The 21750-nt window shown below is 40.7% G+C and overlaps 1 protein-coding gene across 1 annotated transcript in view; it reads left to right on the top strand.

The window, feature by feature from the left end:
* The window catches only part of TRIP13 (thyroid hormone receptor interactor 13), a 93246-nt gene that overhangs the window by 36320 nt on the left and 35176 nt on the right, over positions 1-21750 (top strand). Inside the window, exons 6-10 of the mRNA XM_089669466.1 lie at positions 793-883; positions 10785-10857; positions 11170-11233; positions 15308-15394; positions 19895-20001. Coding sequence (XP_089525592.1) covers positions 793-883; positions 10785-10857; positions 11170-11233; positions 15308-15394; positions 19895-20001 — 422 coding nt within the window. The remainder of the gene's footprint in view (positions 1-792; positions 884-10784; positions 10858-11169; positions 11234-15307; positions 15395-19894; positions 20002-21750) is intronic.

The following is a 21750-nucleotide window of genomic DNA, read 5'->3' as shown; positions in this document are numbered from 1 at the left end:
AAAGCGCACTCGACTAGGGCCACCGCAGCTACGTGGGCAGAGAGAGCTGGCGCCTCCCCTAGACAGATCTGCAGGGCCGCAATATGGTCCAGCTTCAGCATCTTCGCCAGGCAGTACTGGTTGGACCTGATTGCAACAAGGACCAGGCGTTTGGCAGGAAGGTCTTGCAAGCGGCAGTCCCGCCGTAATGTACGTATTCCTATTCAATCCTCTCATGAAGCTGTCCTGGAAGATGACTTGGGAAAACACAGTTATTTACCTGTTAACTGTATTTCCAGGAATCTTCCAGAACAGCGTAGCTCCCACCTGATTACTGTGTAGTTACATGCTGGCGTTCCTTCATTTAATGGACTAGACATATGTTGTTCCTACTGTTATCTTTGTGCTTTATCCTAGGCCTTAGGTTATATTCCTGTACTGAGGATCCCTGGGGAGAGAGGCTACTTATTAGGAAAAAGTGGATCAGGTGTTTCCTGGTCGGAGGAGCCTATCTCTCATGTGAAGCTGTCCTGGAAGATTCCTGGAAATAAGTTAACAGGTAAATAACAGCGTTTTCCAATTATTTATTAATACTAGCAGCATAAGGATTAAAAAAAAGTCCATGTTGATTGAGAGAGTGAAGTTCTGCTTTATGTTTTGTGTATTTTGGTTATATATTTGCTTTTTACTTCTGTAAAGTCTTGTGTGTATGCTGTGTAAACATTGTGTAATTGGAACCAAAAGATAATTATTGATTTCAGATAAGGAGATGTGTTCTCATAGAGTCTTAACTAATTTATATGTATTTTTAAGCTTTTAGATTATGTTACAACCACGCTGCTGTTTTCTGACAAAAATGTTGATAGCAACTTGATTGCCTGGAACAGAGTTGTCCTTTTACATGGTAATTCATTTTTGTTTTTTAACACAACAAATGTTCAAATATACATATGTTCAGATTCAGTCATTGTGTCTTTGGATAGAATGAGCAAGATATTTAACTGGCATTAGGTTTTTCTTGCAGTTTCTCACTTTGTAGATTTCGTCTCACTTTCTGCCTTCAAAGTGTCAGTAAAGAGGTAGTAATTGTTGGGAAATCTTCCTGGTTAGGACACAAACAGCAATTTAAACCTGACACAGGTTCTAACCCTTGACCACTCTACAAATGTAAAGTGTTTTTATTGCCATTTCTGTATCCTTGCTTTCTGTTGTAGTTATGGGTGCAGGGGGTACAAGAAAATGTCCCCTAAAAGTTCAAGTTATGGGACTGCCTGCATAGAAAAACAGTTTTTTTTTTTTAATACATTTTAACTAGCTTTAAGGCTTTGCATAGAGTAGGCCCAATCAGGTTTTATTGCTACCCTAATTGGGGAGACTTTTCTTGCTGCCCGACACATAGGGGTTTATTTACTAAAGCTGGAGAGTCCAAAATCAGACTCCCTTCTGCATAGAAACCAATCAGCTTCTAACCTCAGCTTGTTCATTGAAGCTTTGGCAATGAAACCTGGAAGCTGATTGGTTTCTATGCAGAAGTGAGTCTGATTTTGCACTCTCCAGCTTTAGTAAATAAACCCCACAGCGTCAATCCTCCCACCATAGTTTTTTGTTTCTGATTGTATTCCTGTTGCAAGACATTTTCTCTCACCTTTTGTCCCAGGTGGCATACATCACCAGAAGAGGAAGAGGGCAAATCATCTGAAAGGTGGACACAAACAGCAATACCAAACTGTCTATGCAAATGTAAACAAGAATATGTTTTGGCAGAGATTGCCATTAACTGCTGCTCGCCTGTAATGTACTGTGGACGGGCGGCAACTACAGGCAAAGCAACGTACGGGTACGCCGCTCTGGCTGTGCTAACACAGGGGAGCACTCCGTGCCTGAGCAGGAGCGCAGCGCTCCCCACCCACGACTGCCGTGTCCGGCGGACACAGCGGAATGAAGATCCCGGTGATCATGTGATTGCTATGCAATCACATGATCACAATGTTAGCAAAGCTGCTATGAATCAATCTGATTCATAACAGCTCTGCTTCTGTTCCTAGTGAGCTGTGATTGGCCCACAGCTGTCACATGATACATGTGGCCAATCACATCACCCTGTACCATGTGACCAGCTCCAGCCAATCACAGATCACTATCTTGAGCTGTCAAAAACCTAACTTATTCATGACAATTCATGAATGGTTTGGGTTCATGACAGCATGACAGAATGGTAACAATGTAATATTCTGATAAAAGTATTAGTTGTAGAAAAAAATGTTAAAAAATAAAATAAAAAATACCATATTGAGTTTAGAAAAAAAAAAAAAATTAAGGGTTTTTTTTATAACCTCTTGCTAACCGCTTACCCCCATTTTGCGAGTAAGCAGCGGCTCTGGGCAAAGCGATGTAATCCTACGTTGCTTCCTAATTCGGGGTGTGAAGGATAGTAGAAGCAACCCCTCCAAATGACCCCTGTTTGGAAAGAAGACACTCCAAGGTATGTGCTAAGAGGCATGGTGAGTATTTTGCAGATCTCATTTGTTGCCACAGTGACAACTGTGTAGAAAAAAGAAAGTAAATAAATTTGTCATGTTTGAAAAATTTGTGGCAAAAAATAAAATGTTCCGTGGACTCAACATGCCTCTCTGCAAAATCCTTGGGGCGTCTACTTTCCAAAAAGGGTTTCTGCCCTCAAGAAATGTGATAGGAAGTCAGAAAGTAAAAGCTGTGGAAATTCCAAGTGTGTGTGTGTGTATATACCATAGTTTGTAGATGCTGTAAGTTTCACTCAAACCAATTAATATACATGTATTGGGATTTTGTTTTTACCAAAGAAATGTAGCAGAATACATTTTTGCATAAATTTATGACTAACGTTGACATTATTGGATATTTTTTATAACCAAAAGTGAAAAATATATAGTTTTTTTTTGTTTCAAAATTTTTAGTTTTTTTTTTTTTTTGTTTATAGCACAAAAAGTAAAAACCACAGAGGTGATCAAATACCACCAAAAGAAAGCTCTATTTATGTGAAAAAGGGACATAAATTTCGTTTGGGTACAGCATTGTACGACTGCGCAATTACCAGTTGAAATAGAGCAGTGCCGAACAGCAAAAAATGGCCTGGTTATGAAAGGGGGTAAATCTTCCAGAGCTCAAGTGGTTCAGTTTGACTTTTACCCAGTTGTTGTTTTAGGTATCTAGTAATAGTAATAAAGGTTTATGCCTTCAGGTATTTTAATGTTTACTTTACCATAGTCTCTATAACATGTACAGATCTGTAGATTAGTCCTCTAGCGACTGTCTGGCTAGTTCAGGAAGTAATTTAGCCATCTTTTATGAGCAATTGCTGAGCAGGACATAAAGGGAGAGGAAATAGGTGAAGGACAAATGTACTTTTTAATACTGTTGTTGTTGTTTGAATGAACCCATACCTCCCTGACTGTAGCTTGCCTGGTCTTCATTGTGCAGCCCTGCTAGTGCCACACAGCCTTTGCAAGGAAAACCATAGTGTGGGTTTTGGGGCCATTCACCCTCCATTGCAATGGTGTCAAATTAGGACAAGCAGCTGTGTCTGTACAGCCGCCACATCCCCATAGAATTACATAAACTGTCTGCACCTCGCAGCTCCAGCCGCATAAACAAAAGGTCAATACAAACTGTACGGGCTGCAGCTCCCATGTTAATGAGGACTTAAACTAATTTATTGTGTTGCTTATATACATGAAGAGCAAACACAGTGGCTACACCTGTGTAGATATACTGTATATAAGGCCCTGTTCACAACTGAGCAGTTTGTAGCTCAGAGGTCCAAGACGCTCAACAACTAAAATCCCATTCATTTTAATGTTCCCTGTTTACAACTGAGAGTTTTGTTGCCTTGAGATAAACGCCTCTCACTCAAACAACATGAGCTTCATATTGGGCTGTCTTGCCTCATAGACTTGAGTGCAAATGCGCAACATGCAACATTTTACAAGTGCTTTGTCGTGCAGCTCACCACCCCAATCTCTTCCCCCAAGTGCGTTCTATTGGCTAAAACAAAAACACCTGAAGCTTGACACATGTAAAATGCTTTTAATACACTTTTAAAATGCTTGTATATGCTTCCAGAGCTCCAAAACACCTGAAAATCGCTCTGCTTGGCTGTGAATGTAGCCTTAATGTTAACTGGAAAACCCTGGGCGTGTATTGGTAGATTACTTATGTCATAGAGTGTAACAAAATCTCATAGGACTGATGGAATGCCAGATGTCTTATTCTGCTACAGAAGAAGATCAAGGACAGAAAATCCTGGATTTCCCGTTTATCTGTATGCTAGTGCCAAGGGCTGTGAAATCAGGATTAAAGTGTTACTAAACCCACAACAGTACAATCAGTCTGTAGATGCAGTAAAGCATGCTTGTTATACTCACTGTGGAACCTAAGGGGTTAATCCTCTGCACTGTGTAAAAAAGGCTGTTTGATAATGTCTTCTCTGATCCTCCCCTTCTTACAGTGTCCCCCTCCTTATCTGCTGATAAGACATATCGTGTGGTGTCACTCTGCACATGCTAGAGAGGTTTTTTTTTTTTTGGAAGAGTGCATGTGATCAACACAGGGCCAATCAGCACTGTCCAGACAGGGGTTCTGCATCCTTCTAGAGCAGAATGAAAACTCCTCCTACATGCTTTAACATTTGCTCTGCAGGACACTGATAGAAGTCACAAGACTGCTCTAACTTCTGATGATAAAAGGTATTTAGCAGTTTATATTTACTAAAATAATTACACTTCATGTTCTCTGTACTGTGGGAGACCAGATAGAGTGAATGCAGGGTCCTGGGTTTAGTAACACTGTAAAGTTCTAGTGTACAGTACAGTTGAGGTAATTGCTATGGGGCCAAGAGCAAGGGAGGTTGCTGCTACATATTTGCATGTTGTCATAGTGATTTGATGGCTTTATAGCAGCCTCGCTAACCTTTACAAACTGGAGAGGGATCAGCCACAAACCTGCAGCCGTGAACTTGTTTAAACCACTTGATTGCCATGACATGTCTTGTATGTCAGGAAGCTACTTAGAAACTATGGGGTTGACTTACTAAAGGAAAATACAATGGATATAAAAAGTCTACATACCTCTGTTTAAAATGTCAGGTTTCTGTGATGTAAAAAAATTAGTCAAATATGATTAATTTCAGAACTTTTTCCACCTTTAATGTGACCTATAAACTGTACAACTCATTTGAACAACAAGCTAAAATATTTTAGGTGGAGGGAAGTAAAAATAAAAAACTAAAATAATGTGGTTGCATATGTGTGCACACCCTTAAACTAATACTTTTGTTGAAACACCTTTTGATTTGATTACAGCACTCAGTCTTTTTGGGTATGAGTCTATCAGCATGACACATCTTGACTTGGCAATATTTGCCCACTCTGCCTTGCAAAAACACTCCAAATCTGTCAGATTGTGAGGGCATCTCCTGTGCACAGCCCTCTTCAGATCACCCCACAGATTTTCGATTGGATTCAGGTCTGGGTTCTGCCAGATATTCCTGCAGCTGCTTTATTGTTGCTGTAGGCCTCTTGGCAGCCTCCCAGATCAGTTTTCTTCTCGTGTTTCCATCAATTTTGGAGGGACGTCCAGTTCTTGGTAATGTCACTGTTGCTCCATATTTTCTCCACTTGATGATGACTGTCTTCACTGTGTTCCATGGTATATCTAATGTCTTGGAAATTCTTTTGTACCCTTCTCCTGACTGATACCTTTTAACAATGAGATCCCTCTGATGCTTTGGAAGCTCTCTGCGGACCATGGCTTTTGCTGTAGGATATGATTAAGAAAATGTCAGTAAAGACCAACTAGAACAGCTGAACTTTATTTGGGGTTAATCAGAGGCACTTTTAATGATGGCAGGTGTGTACTGACTCCTATATAACATGAGTTTGAATGTGATTGCTTAATTCTGAACACAGCTACATCCCCAGTTATAAGAGGGTGTGCACACTTATGCAACCACATTATTTTAGTTTTTTATGTTTAATCCCCCCCCCCCCCCAAAGCTTTCAGTGTGTTTTTCAATTGAGTTGTACAGCTTATAGGTCACATTAAAGGTGGAAAAAGTTCTGAAATGCTTTATCTTTGCCTCATTTTTTTTCCATCACAGAAACCTGACATTTTTACAGGTGTGTAGACTTTTTATATCCACTGTATACTGTGCGCTGCAAGTGCACTTGCTCCAGAGCTTAGTAAATGAGGTAAAGCTTCCCTTTGTAAAGAATACCCAATGACAAGCAAGGAAAATGGGAAAAAATGCATTTTTGCTTGCACATGATTGGTGATAGAAATCAACAGAGCTTCCCTTCATTTTAGACCTTCCCCTCAGATCTAGAGCAGTGTTTTTTTAAACATTTCTTAATCAAGGCACCCTTTAAAATCCTGCACAATCTTAATGCATCCCATTCCAAAATGTAAAAAATTAAACTAATAGTTTAACCACTTGCCTACCAGGCACTTATACCCCCTTATTTACCAGGCCAATTTTCAGCTTTCAGCGCTGCCGCACTTTGATTGACAATTGCGCGGTCATGCAACATTGTACCCATATGAAAATTTGATCATTTTTTTCTCACAAATAGAGCTTTCTTTTGGTGGTATTTAATCGCCACTGGGCGCTTTACTTTTTGCGCTATAAATAAAAAAATGCAAAAAAAAAAAAAAAAAAAAAAAGTTTCTTTGTTTCTATTATAAAATTTTTCAAACAGGTATTTTTTCTCCTTCACTGATGTGCGTTGATGAGGCAGCACTGATGGGCACTGATAGGCGGCACTGATGGGCACTGATAGGCAGCACTAAAGGGCACTGATAGACAGTACTAATGAGGTGGCACGGATAGGCGGCACTGATAGACAGCACTAATGAGGTGTCACGGATAGGCGGCACTAATATGCAGCACTGATAGGTGACACTGATGATGGGTACTGATAGATGGCACTGACTGGCATCACTGCTGGGCACTGACTGGCACAACCCCTGGGCACTGACTGGTTGCACTGACTGGCAGCACTGCTGGGCTGCACTGCTGGGTGGCACAGGTGGGTGGCACATGTAGGTGGCACTTCTGGGCACAGGTGTGTGACACTGCAGAGTGGCACAGGTGGGTGCACTGCTGGGCACAGGTGGGTGATCTGCTGGGCCCAGCTGGGCGGAGCTAGTGGGCGCACTGCTGGGCACAGGTGGGCGGAACTTGCGGGTGGCACTGCTGGGCACCGATCATCAGGGCACTGATCATCAGTGCCCTGATGATCAGTGCCGATCCCCGCTGTGACAACTGCCGGTTCTCGGCAGTACTTTCCTCACGATCTGACAGCGTGAGGAAAGTGCAGCCGAGAACCGGCACTTGCATTTCCCTGTGATCAGCGTGTCATTGGACACCGCTGATCACGTGGTTAAAGGCCGCTGTGATCGGCCTTTTACCACATCACGTGATCAGCTGTGTCCGTAGGACACAGCGATCACAGAGATCGCCGGGTGCGCGCCCCCTGGGGCACGCAGGAGAGCGCGTTCTGGGGGGACGTCATATGACGTCCACTCAGAACTGGCCGGCCGCAGTGCAGCCGTCATTCGGCTATCTGCGGTCGGCTACTAGTTAATATAAGGCAGCAGCATCTATAAACGTCGGACACTCAATGTTGGAAGTGATTTAGTCTTCCAAAACAAATATACCTTTGCATACTGGTAATAACTAGTACTCCAATGTTTCTCTTCTCCCTCAATTTCTCTCCCTCATTGAGCCAATGTGACCCCAGTGCTGATGGAAAGACACAGGAAAGGGGCAAACGGATATTGTGCAGGTGCCCAATGTCCTCCTTATCAACTGATGATGTCATCAATTGTTAGGACACTGATGGCTGGAAGATTGCAATGGTGCACAATGAAAAGTTTTTAACCACTTCAGTTCCGGAAGGTTTTACCCCCTTCATGACCAGTCCATTTTTTGCTGTTTAATTGCGTGGTCATATGATGTACCCAAACAAAATTTATATTCTTTTTTTCACACAAATAGAGCTTTCTTTTGGTGGTATTTGATCCTCACTGGGTTTTTTTATTTTTTGCAATATAAACAAATGAAAACTGAAAATAAAAAAAAAACAAAACGATAATTTTTCTTTACTTTCTGTCCAATAAAATCAAATTTACTCCTAAATTTAGGCCAAAATGTATTCTGCTACATGTCTTTGGTAACGTATATGAATTTGCACAGCTTTTAATTTCTCACTGCCTGTCACATTTTTTGAGATACTAAAATGCCAGGGCAGTACAAAACCCCCAAATGACCTATTTTTGGAAAGTAAATTTGCTGAGAGGCATGTTGAGTCCATGGAAGAGTTTCATTTTTGCCACTAAAATAACTTTTTATAGCTTTTGTTAAATGATATATTGCTCACACATGCCATGGACATATGAAGAAATAACACCCGAAACATATTCTGCTACTTCTCCTGAGTATGGGGATACCACATGTGAGAGACTTTTTGGCAGCCTAGCCATGAACAGGCCCCCAAAATTCAATGACCACCTTAAGGCTTTCAAAGGGCATATTTCCTCTTGTCACTCCTCACTACCTATCACAGTTTGGGAGTCCCTAAAATGCCAGGATTGTGTAAAAATGGCACTACTTATCTCTGGTGAAACCGAAGTGATGAAATGCTAGTTGCTTCCAGTTGATTGATGATTTGATGATTAGAGCCATCCCAGTCTCCGATCAGATCTATGGTCAGCCGGCAGAACTGCAGGCATCATCCTGGTATAACCACTCAAAGTCCAGCAATGCACCAGTATGTTGCAGGTGTTTGTTTGGCATATAAGTAATGTTCTTTTTTTTTTTTTTTTTTCTTTTCATGAGAGTGTTATCGTTGAATGCATGAACCACATTATCATCTCATATCTATACCTGGCCTTGGCAGCAGAGAACATGGGCATATGATGAATCGGGTCTGTGGACCAGTTCATTATTTTTTGTAATGCCGATGTTGAGGGTTAGGCCCAAAAATGTTTTAAATTCGGAAACTGTGATGGGTTTCCATGAAAATTGTCTGGCAATAGCTGAATTTGAGTGTGTGGCGATGTATTGTTGTGCGTATAAATTGCTTTGGCCCACAATCAATTAATACAAATTTTCCATGAAAAATAGCTCAAGAATATCAAGGGGAGTTGGTAAATTTGCTGTTTCCACCTGAATTCTGGGTTGGACATTGAATGGGGGGGATACTGGGTGCTACAGAATCTGTGGGCTGCCAATCTGGATTTGCAAGGACATCCAGAGGATCACTATGGGCTCTTGGCCTGTGTTCAAATTCTTGGTAGCTGCAGGATGCTACTAGCCACCGCACCAGCTTGGACTGCACTTTTGGGACTCTCCACGGCACCAAGTGATACTGCAATGCTGGTGTGTAAAATGCCAGGATGTACTAGGCCACTGGTGCCTTCCAGTTCACCAAAACCTAGTACAGCACTAGTATTAGGACCCTGCTGCATATGAGACAAGTCATATGTTCCTAGCACTTCGGCTACATCGGGTAGGGTACACCTGATCTTTGCAGGGACCTCTTCTTCATCATTTAAGCTATCCGTTGGACTGCAACTGCTTTCTACAGGTTAGTATTCTGAGGTGGATTCTGTTGGAGAGGCTTTGTTCTCATCTGACATGGTCAGAATCCTGTAGGCCTCTTCACTAGTGTACCTTTCTTTGGACATTTTTGCCACTAAATTTATATGTATAGTGCAACTCACGGGGAAAAAAAGCTCCTGGCTGTCAGGAACTGCTTGAACCGCTACTAATAAAACTTACCCACTAGTGCTAGTAGAGATCAGGCCCAATTCTGATAATACTGTGGTTTTTTGTGCCATATGTCTTGTTTGGGGTGGGGCTAAATGCTAGTGCTGATGGGGGCTCATCAGGAAGACATGGACGAAACCATGTACAGAACATGACCGTCTATTGAAAAAAAAAGCCTCAGCAGCTAGTAAATAGAGGCCCCTTTGATAGTAGAAGAGCAGGCTGTAGTAAAGTCAAACATTTTCAAAAGTGTGCACATAGGCTCTGAGTTTCCCAAGATGCTTTGAGAAAGTTTGAAGATTTGTGGTTTGCTTTTCGATTGGTATACTTTTCATCTTCAGGTTCACTTTAAAGTGATTCTAAAGGATCATTTCTTTTTTTTTTTGGAAAATAACAAACATTCTATACTTACCTACTGTGTGCAGTGGTTTTACACAGAGCAGCCTGGATCCCCCTCTTCTTGGGTCCCCCCGCAGACTCTCCTGGCCCTCCTCCTATCGTTTGCTATGGGGGCACCCGCTGCTCCATGTGTTCATTCACACATGGAGCCGTGGCTTAGCCCTGCCCCTCCTCTCTCCTCATTGGCTGACTGGCTATGATTGACAGCAGTCAATACCACTTGCTGTCTCAGCCAATGAGGAGGCAAACACCCAGGACATCTCTGGATCGCGATGAGGCTCAGGTAAGTATTGAGGGGGCTGGAGGGGATGCTTCACACAGAAGGTTTATAGAATGCATGAAGGTAAAAAACCTTGAGCCTTTACAACCACTTTAAAAACAAACATTCAAATTAATATATTTATCCATCATGCTACAAGTAGACATGAATGAAATTGCTACTAAAAAAGCACACTAAACAATACCAAGATTAGACCAGTAACGGGTCATGTGATATATGCTGAAGCATTCTATAATTAAAATGAAATATATTTAGCTTTGCGACATTTTGTAATTTGTGATTTGTTTATTTATTTGTTTATTTATTTTTTTCTAATGGTAGGCCCACCTGGAACAGGAAAAACATCATTATGTAAAGCACTGGCACAAAAACTGACTATCAGACTTTCATATAGGTAGTAACTCAATTTTAATATAAAGATTTGCCGTTTTTGCAATGTTTATTTTTTTAATCAATCTCTTGTAATATATTACTGTTTTTTGTTTATTTTTCTGGCGTTGTAACATTTGATGTTTTGAAGTGTACTTTATTTCATAAAGGACTATTTGCCTGAACTGTATCTGAATATGTTTTCTTGACTGACCAAACAGCAACTAAAATTATGGTGCACAAACATTTTGTTCAGTTTTTGGCAAATTCTGTTTCCGTGTCAGATTCCTTTTATAACAGCCAATGATTAGTTATTTATATTCTTATTTTTCTTTAGGTACAGATATGGTCAACTCATAGAGATTAACAGCCACAGCCTTTTCTCGAAGTGGTTTTCAGAGGTATTCATTATAATTATTTGAGCAAACATGTAATTATACTAACTTGGTGGCACAAAGGGACTCCAATTCTCCAGGGGAAGGCTGATCACACATCACACGTTCAGAAATATTCTCCCCATTGTGTCATTTAATACACTTTGCCTTATTTTGCAGGAGTAGGCTATTGTTTTGGTTCAGTGTGGAGGCATTTAAATCTCCAGTGACTTGCTTTCCTTTTTATTAGTTGTACAGTAAGAATAGGAACAAAACAGCACGGTGCACAATCTGATGCAGCTCTGCATAGAAAAAAATCAGCTTCCAGATTTTACTGTCAAAGCTTAGTTGAACAAGCTCAAATAAAAAGGTAGTGCAGCGCTAAGTACAGTCTAAAAAGAAACAAATCCAAAATAAAAGTGCAATATGTAAAGGAATAGTATAAACGCACATCGATGATGGGTGCGTTATAATCTTAAAAAACTCACACAATAGTTATAGATGCGTCTTGGACTTACTAATGCATAAATAATGTATAGAGTCAAATAGTAATATGCATAATAAACGTATAAGTATAAATGCGTAATAATCTCGAAATGTCCATAAAAATTAAAATACAGATCTCCAGATGACTCAGTTAGGTCCCAGTGTGCATATAATCCTCAGGTGCATGTGCCGATAAATGTATAAAATGCGCACTCACCAGATGCGCTAATAAAAAGCGCGTTGTATCAAATCTTGTCAATCAGCCACGGGTCCCTTCTAAGGGTAGTCCAGGATATAGCCTGGGGGTTGATGGCCTGCCTCTAGAGACAGGATTGGAGTAGCCAGTAAAGGTAGTTCAGCCTCTTCCAGGCGCTGGGACATTCACTGGGGATCGCTATGGGATTAAGGTGCTCAGTGCTGAAGTTAGAAGCTGATTGGTTACCATGCACAGCAGCTCCAGATTCTGAGTGCACCAGTTTTAGTAAATCTACTCCATTATGTTTTAAGAGGTTCATTAGAAATGATTCTATTTGGATATGTACCAAGCTCTGCTGGTAAAAACAATGAACCAATACCGCAAGCAGAAAATTACATTTGAGGGCATTTTGTACGCCAACGGTGCAGAGAACACCTCTGGATTGCCACACTGCATTGAATTTTACAAAAAAAAATACAGTGGCTTAAGAGTAAAAAGAATTTCAAATAATATGAAATTAAAACATGCTTGCATAGGAATTTTATATGATATATTATTTTTAATTTGGTATATTTTTTCCACAAAAGGTAGTTGGTTCATATAATGTCACACTTAACTCCCAGGTGCCATTTTAACATGGATCTGGAATTGCCCTTGTTTTGAATTGCTACCCAATGTTAGTGGCTGTGGTGGGTCCCAGTGGGTATCATTGTTGGAATCACCAACTGTTGCTTGTGCAGTACTAAGCTGAATTGCTCCTGGTTTGTGATCCTGGCTCTGTAGCATAGTGAAAACCAAGACTTAATAAAAGATCACTATTGAAAAGTGATCTGCAGAGCCGTGTGGGGGGGATGCTGGATCATATTTCACTTAAACATATTAATCATATACCACTTAAAAATATAAATCAATAATTCATTAATCTGCAGATACCAAAAATAAGTTGGATACTCTGAAAGCATATTTGTGTGACACCATTCAGAGTATTTGTAAATGCAAACCTGTGAAAATGGCTGCGTACAAATTCCTGTCCACACAAATCTGACTTGATCTTCTGTTACTGGAACACTAACAAATTTAGCAAACACATTTTTTCCAGGGAAAAAAAAAGTGATCCTAAATGCCACATGCAAAATTGGTCAGGGTTTAGACACCTTAGATACTGTAGGTCTTGCTACTACTATTCTCTTTCCTCTTTATTGTCTTTCTTTTCTCTTTCTCCTATCTTCCTTACATATTCACTGTCTCTAAAGAAAAAAAATCTCTTCTTCCCTAGCTTTACCTTCTTTCTGTCAATTTTATTTCCTGTTTTTCATCTCTCACCTCATTTCTTTTCCTCTGTATGTGCTCACTGAATGACAAAACTTGTTAAAAATTGTTTATTGTGCATGTGTATCAAAACTTTACTTGCTTGTTGTAGCCTTACATTGGCTTTACAAAAGCCTTTGATAACAAGCTGAAATGCATGAATACTGTTTTTATCCTACACAAGGTAACATTTAGATGTTTTCTGTTTGGTGCTTGTTTAGTTAAAAAAAAAAAAAAAAGTAAAGAAGAGGCACTAATTGCACTTGTTCATATAGGTTGTTTTTTATATACAGGAGAACACACTATTGCCCCTTCAAGGGGACTTTTTACTATTTGGCTTTTTGGATTAAGATCCAATTGGCTACTTATATTATAATTTTTTTCTCTAAATTTCTTCCCACCACTGAGCATCCCGTTTTTTTTTCCCTTGAGGTTACCTTGTGAAGATTTTACATTTACTAAAAAAATTTTATACTTATGGTAAATTGGGTAGTAAGTTAACATTTTATTTTTAAAGAAATGAATTACTAGGCCCTTTAAGCAAACATCTTTTTCACAATCCAGTTTGTGAAAAAATGTTACCCCTTTTGTAAAAGAGAGGTTAAACATTTGATATTTATTTGTTTTAGCATTCTTTGTCAAAGTTTTTATCACTTTAATGTTACTAAAACAGGCCTGCGGGCCCCTTCTGCACTTACTTGTCTGATGAGAACCACTATCATGGTATCGCCAACCTTCTAGATTTTCCCCTCATATTCCACTGTGGGCTAATCCTACCCTGCCCCACCTGGCAGTGTTGCCCAATCTCCACCTGTGGACTACCCGAGGGATAGTGGGACTCAAACATATCATGTCTAATGGCAAGCTGCGCAGCTTTGCAGACCTGCAAGCTGAACTTGACCCGCCTAATCGTATGTTCTTCCACTATCTGCAACTTACACATGCGGTGCATACGCAATTTCCAGCTGATGTTACTCTTGAGTCTGATCCCCTGGAGCGTCTCTTGACCTCTAGGACCATGGGAAAGCCTCTGTCCTCAATCTACCTTCACCTCTCTGCAGCTCACTCAGTGAGACTAAGCTGTTCACCAAATGGCATGCAGATTTACTGGATTTAACTGAGGAAGACTGGGATGTGTGTACCACTCATTGTGTCACTAATAGGGTCTCAGCCAAAGATAGGTATATTCAGGTTAAATTTCTCCACAGAGCTTACTATACTCCTGTTTGCTTGGCCGGTATATACACCTCAGTCAGTCCTCTATATACCCTTTGTCAGTAGGCTGACGGTAACGTCTACCATATGGTCTGGACCTGCCCTAATCTCAGGGATCTTTGGACTTCTGTCTTGAATGTCATTAATGATACTTATGATTTAACCTTGCCCCTAGATCCTAAAGTGTTGCTTTTGGCAGTGTTGGAAAGAGCTGTGTCAAATTGTTTGTATTTTTTGCTTCCTTTTTTGCCCGGAGGGAAGTTCTCCCTAAATAAAAATGCCCTATGCCTCCGACTTTTGAATTTTGATGTGCAAGTATTAATATGGTGTTACCCCTATATAAACTCACCTATGGCAGTTGCAACTGTCCTAGGAAATGTGATAAGATTCCCGGGGAGGGGATTTAGAATCTGAATGAGTTTTGGATACCTCTACTGCCAGTCTCCTCCTGTAGCACGTCAACCCTCCCCCCCCCTTTCCTTTCCCCTCCTCCCCTCTATGAATTTACCCTTTTCTAGCCATTCCCCCTCCTCTTCCCACTCCCCCTCCTTACTTCCCCGAGTTCTGCTGTGGCTCCTGGGTTGGTGACTTGAGGGAATAGTTGCTTTTTTTTCTATTTTGTCCGGATTATAATGTGACTCTGGTTTGTGCAAATGCAATCCTTGTACTTTTCTGTCTCAAATGACTCATGCCCATGTGCCTTTCTTCTGTTGTACCCATCAAGTGTACTGTATGGATTGATTGATTGTTTATTCATTTGTTGTTCATTCTTAACCAGATATGTGTATTGCATTTTTGTGTTTAATAAACCCTTTCTGTTAAAAGTTACTGAATAATTGCATCAGTCAGTTACTTTGCATGCAGTTGCAACTGTGTAAAGTACCTATATTTTTCAGAGTGGCAAGCTGGTAACGAAGATGTTTCAGAAGATTCATGAACTGATAGTTGAGAAAGATGTTTTAGTGTTCGTGTTGATTGATGAGGTAAGTCATTGTAATTCATAATTAGTGCTGTAAAAAATGTCTGTTTTGTATTTGAATAAAACATTAACCGCATGCTGCCCAGCCACTGTACATATACGGCGGCAGGGCGGCACTCGCAGGCAAAACCACGTTTTAAAACGTGTGTTTTGTAAACAAATAGGGGGCGCGCGAGGCGCGCCGCTGGCCTATTTGTCCCGCGGATCACCGCCGCAAATGTCAGTCGCCGGGTCACAGCCGCTCCTTAGTGGCTATGTCCCGGCGATCGGCAGCAAACAGTGACAGAGAGCACAGCTGCAGTAGCTGTGCTGTCTGTCACTTCCCTGTCAGCTCGAAGATGAGCTGATCGAGAAAGAACAGTTTCTCTTTCTCGATCAGCCTTGTCCCGCCCCCGCCCCCTAGTAAAACACACACCCCCGCCCCCTAGTAAAACACTCCCCTCACTCCTATAACCTTTCCCTGCTAAATAAAGTTAACCCCTTCCTCCCCATTGCCATTAGTACAGTGTCAGTTTTTTTTTTTTTGCACTGATCACTGTATTAGTGTTTTTGGGGATGTCAGTGACCCCAAGTCAGTACCCCCCAATGTCAGAATGTCTGCCGCAGTCCCGCCATAAGTCGCTGGTCGCTGCCATAAGTCCCTGATCGCCGCCATAATTCGCTGATCGCCGCCATTATTAGTAGAAAAAAAACCCTAAAAATCCCAGTATCTTTCCCACCATTTGTAAACGCTATAACTTTCACGTAAACCAATTAAATTACACGTATTGGGTTTTTTTTTAGCAAAGACATGTCGCAGAATGCATTTTGGCAGAAATTTATGACTAAATTTGATTTTTGCATTTTTCTTTTACTGGACATGTTTTATAGCAAAAAGTCCAAAATATTGTTTTTCTTCCTCAAAATTGTCAGACTTTTTTTTTATAGCGCAAAAAATAAAAACTGCACAGGCGATCAAATACCACCGAAAGAAAGCTCAATTTGTGGGGAAAAAAAGGATGTAAATTTCATTTATGTACCATATTGCATGACCGCGCAATTGTCCGTTAAACTATCGCAGCGCTGTATAGCAGAAAAATGGCGTAAATTGCAGTATCTATACCATAGTTTGTAGACGCTATAACTTCCACACAAAGCAATCAATATACACTTATTGGGATTTTTTTTACCAAAAACATGGAGCAGAATACATTTTGGCCTAAATTTATAACCAACTTTGAGTTTACTATATATTTTTTATAGCTGAAAATAAAAAATATTGTTTTTCTTCAAAATTTTTGGCCTTTTTTTGTTTATAGCGTGAAAAATAAAAAGTGCACAGGTGATCAAATTACACCGAAAGAAAGCTCTATTTGTGTGAAAAAAAGGTCATAAATTTCGTTTGGGTGCAGCATCGCATGACCGCGCAATTATCAGTTGAATTAGTGCAGCGCCGAGTAGCAAAAAGAGGCCTGGTCATTAAGGGGGGTTAATCCTCTGGAGCTCAAGTGGTTAAATAATAATACATGTAATGTTTTCAAAATATCCTTCTGCAGAAAGAAGAGTAGCCTTTCTCATCCTTTTTTGCTTTCAGAAGAACCCTTGAAACACTTGAAATAATTTTCAGGTCTTGGGTAGCCCTGCCTAAAATGTTTATATCTACAACTCATAGTACATCCACAAAAGATTAAAGTGTGTGAGGTACCTAGAGTAATTGACATCCAAACATATATTTTATAGAACATTTTTTTAGCTCATTACATGAAAGTAAGGTTAATAATATAACTTAAATTTCAAAATCTTCAGTTTTACTCAAATTAGTTGATGCAAAAATGAATACACCCCACAACAAAAATTACTACATCTAGTATTTTTTCTACTGTAGAATTTTGTATGACCTCCATGATTTGTAAGGGCAGCACCAAGTCTTCTAGGCATGGAGTTAACAAGTTACCGACACATTGCAATATCTATCTTTTTCCATTCTTCAAGAACGACCTCTTTTAGAGCCTGGATGCTGGATGGAGAGTGATGCTCAACTTGTCTCTTCAGAATCCTCCATAGATGTTCGATTGGGTTCAGATCAGGAGACATACTTGATCACTGAATCACTTCCACCATGCTCCGCTTCAGAAATGCAACAGTGGCCTTAGATGTGCCTTAGATGTGTGTTTTGGATTGGATTGTCATGTTGGAAAAGTGCACGACGACCAAGGGCACGGAGTGATGGTAGCATCTTCTCTTTCAATATAGAGCAGTACATCTGTGAATTCATGATACTATCAATGCAATGCAGCTCCCTGACACCAGCAGCACTCATGTAGCCCCACAGAAGTACACTGCCACCGCCATGCTTCACTGTAAGCACCATGCATTTTTCTTTGTACTCCTCACCTTTTGTGACTCCATAAAGGCCAATCAGTGATCACATGCAAAGTAGTAAGCAAGATGTCACTTGTGACATCATTGCTTACTACGTGTGAAATCTGTGAATGATTACAGAGGTCACATGGTACAAGGCTATTCACAACAGCCTTGTACCATGTGACAAGGGGTGACCAATCACAGCTCACTCAGTATTTCCTAATGGCTGCAAGAATGCAGACAGAGAGAAAGAGAAATGATTGCTTTTATATCCTATATGGGTGTAAAAGCAATCACTGTAAAAAAAAAATCTTCATCACCCCCCAAAAGTAGTACAGTTTCACCATGGTGACACTGTACTGCTAGGGTGACAGTATGTAAAAAAACAAAACAAAAGAAAAACCATAAATATTAATATAAAAATGTAAAGAAAATTTTTAAAAATTATAATTTTTGGTTATAAACTAATTTGGCTTATTTTGTTTTTACTAAAAATATAATGGAAAACATTTTGGTCAAGATTTATGATGAAAGATTATTTATTTGCAAAAAACACTTTTTTTCAACATTTTTGGACTTTTTCATTTACATAGCAAAAAAAATAAAAATCCCAGCGGTAAATAAATACCACCAAAATAAAGCTTTATCTGTCTCAAAAAAATGGTAAAAAATTCATTTGGGTACAGTATTGCATGACTGCGCAATTGTCATTCAAAGTGTGATAGCGCTGAAAGCTGAAAATTGCCCTGGACAGGAGGGGGGAAAAGTGTCCGGACAGGAAGTGGTTAATGTTGATAAATGTAAGGTTATGCACTTGGGGGCTAAGAATATGCATACATCATACATACTGGGGGGGGGTACAACTAGGGGAATCAATGGTGGAGAAGGATCTGGGAGTTCTTGTAGATCACAAGCTTAATAATAGCATGCAATGCCAAGCTGCAGTTTCTAAAGCGAGCAAAATCCTACCTGTGTATTAAAAGAGGTATAGACTTCAGAGAGAGAGATATCATATTACCCCGATACTAATCATTAATAATACCTCATCTGGAATATGCAGTTCAGTTTTGGGCACCAATTCACAAAAAGAACATTGGGGAACTGGAGAAAGTACAGAGAAGGGCAACCAAACTGATAAGAGGCATGGAGGAGCTCAGCTATGAGGAAAGATTAGAGGAACTGAATTTATTCTCTCTTGAGAAGAGGAGATTAAGGGGGGATATGATCAACATGTATAAATACATCAGTGGTTCATATAGTGAACTCGGTGTAGAGCTATTCACCCTGAGGTCATCACAGAGGACAAGGGGGCACTCTTTACATCTGGAGGAAAAGAGATTTAATCTCCAAATACGGAGAGGTTTCTTCATAGTAAGAGCTGTGAAAATGTGGAATAGACTCCATCAAGAGTTGGTTCTGGCCAGCTCAGTGGATTGCTTTAGAAAAAGCCTGGATTCTTTCTTAGATACACAGAATATAACTGGATATAACATTTATAGGTAAAGTTGATCCAAGGAATATCCAAATGCCTCTCGGGGAATCAGGAAGGATTTTGTTTTCCCCAGCAGGAGGAAATTAGATCCTGCTTTGTTGGGTTTTTTTGCTTTCCACTGGATCAATTGTGGTTATAGGATTATAACTTTTTCTTTTTTTTTGGGTTGAACTGGATGGACATGTTTTCAGCTTTGGTACTTCTTTTTGTCAATGGATTACATAGAAAAAATAATGAATTTAGCACGACAGTATCATCAGCAAAGTGAGCTTCTGAGAATGACCCATTCTTTCATAAATGTTTGTAGAAGCAGTCTACATGTCTAGGTTCTTGATTTTATACACCTGTGGTCATGGAGGTGATTGGAACACCTGAATGCAATGATGTGTAGGGGTGTTCCAATACTTTTGGCAGTGTGTGTGTGTATTATAGTTTTTTTTTTTTTTTTTTTAATTTTAGCAACTGTTCATTGTGTGTGAAATGTTACAAATACAGTCCTTGGCGACTCCTGTAAAAAAGAAAAAAAAATTACCCAGTCACCTGATAATAGAGTCTTGACAGGAAAACTTTAGAAATGTATTAAAGCACAAAAGTATTGTAAATGTTTAACAAGATTTGTTTATAACCTGCTTGTGTTACTGACAACTAATCTGTGTATTTTCACTTCAGGTTGAAAGCCTAACAGCTGCACGTAACGCCTCTAGGGCAGGTACTGAACCTTCTGATGCCATTCGTGTAGTCAATGCAGTTTTGACTCAAATAGATCATATCAAAAGGTATTTGTTATTGTTTTTACTTCTATTTTGTTTGTTTTTTATAGTTTTACACTACACTGTGACTTTACATACTGTTAAGATCCGCCAGATGGTGCTGCTGGCTGCCCACTTGACAGACCTACCCAAAACGTGGAGTCTAAGTCCCGGTCTGTGCTTTCACCAGGGCCCCTGATGGTGGGGATGGACTTGAAACAGACCAGGACCAGGTCACGACCTCTGAGCAGGCCCACCAGTGGCAGGGGGAACCTCTGGGGATGTATTGGTACCGGTAGAGCCAGATGTGAGGAGGACGGCAGGGCCCAGCAGGATAGATTGCGAGCAGTGGTCCCGTGGGAGAGGCGTGGTACAGAATCGGCAGGCGGAGAATCGTCAGGTCACTCGCAGGGTCAGCAGGAGAAGTCAGTCCGTAGATAGGTTAAACAAGCCGGGGGTCAGGATGGGAGAGAGTAGAGTAGTCAGGACAATCCGGGTCAAAATGCAGGAGAGAGTAGAGTAGTCAGGGTCAATCGGGATCAAAAACACAGGTACAGGATGCAGGAACTCAGAAGACCTTGCGGCAATCAGTGACAGTGCAGGGCATCTTTAAATATCGCGCCCTGCACTGTCATTGGCCGCCCAGGACGCGCCCCCGGGCTGTCATTGGCCGCCCGAGGCGCGCCCCCGGCTCCCACTGCGCATGCGTGGCGTCCTGTCATCCGCGGCTCGCCGGGACCTAGTGCTTGTATCCCGGCGTGAGCCATTGCCAGCGCGCATGCGCCGGCCGACAGGACGCCGCGATCCCTGACACATACACTAAACAATAGACGTTCTATACACGCCCAAAAAACATCATCAAAGTACACAGGATATCTATAGCACATCCAGTCTTTCTGCCCCTCTGCTGCGTTACCCCACACCCACCCCCTCCCCCCAAAACACACCCACACACGTTTTGGCTCTGAAAATGAAGCTGGCAGCTGCTGCTGTTGAAAAAAATATGTCTGACTCAGTGTTAATCAGCACTGTTAAGACATGAAATAGAGAGATACAAAGTATATGCCGTTGATGTCTGTTAAAGCATCCTGACAATAAAAAAATAACCCCTACTAACTCTTGTTTTACCCTAATCATCCCTAATTAAAGTGTTACTAAACCTAGGACCCTACATTCACTATATTTGGTCTCCCACAGTACACAGAACATGGAAATACAATTATTTTAGTAAATATAAACTTCTAAATACTTTTTCTCATCAGCAGTATATAGCAGTCTTGTGACTTTTACCAGTGTCCAGCTGAGCACTGGATAAAGCTTGTAGGAGGAAATTTCATTCTCTTCTGACTGTTCCATGAGGCTGCATAACCCCTGACCCTCTGTTTGGACAGTGCTGATTGGCGCTGTGCTGATCACATGCACCCTTAAAATGAAAAAAACTCTTTAGCAGTACACACTAAACTGAGCATGAGCAGAGTTAGAGCTCTGTACTATCAGCAGATGGATTGGGGACAGTAGAACAAGGGGGCGATCAGAGAAGATAGGATCAAACAGCCTTTTAACACAATACGGAGGATTAACCCCTTAGGTTCCACAGTGAGTATAACAAGCATGCTTTACTACATATACAGACTGATTTTACTGTTGTGGGTTTAGCGACACTTTAACTGTCTTCCCAACTCCCTTGCATAGTTATAGTTGGTAAGGTGGAATAAAGACACTAGTTCACCCATTTCAACCTGTGTGTGTGTCATTTTACATTTCTCTGTACATTGC

Source organism: Staurois parvus, unplaced genomic scaffold (assembly GCF_062004578.1).
Source record: "Staurois parvus isolate SC_StPar_1 unplaced genomic scaffold, SC_StPar_1.0 ptg000077l, whole genome shotgun sequence".
Classification (NCBI taxonomy): domain Eukaryota; kingdom Metazoa; phylum Chordata; class Amphibia; order Anura; family Ranidae; genus Staurois; species Staurois parvus.
The sequence above is the reverse complement of the archived record's forward strand: the minus strand, read 5'-3'. Positions and strand labels throughout refer to the sequence as shown.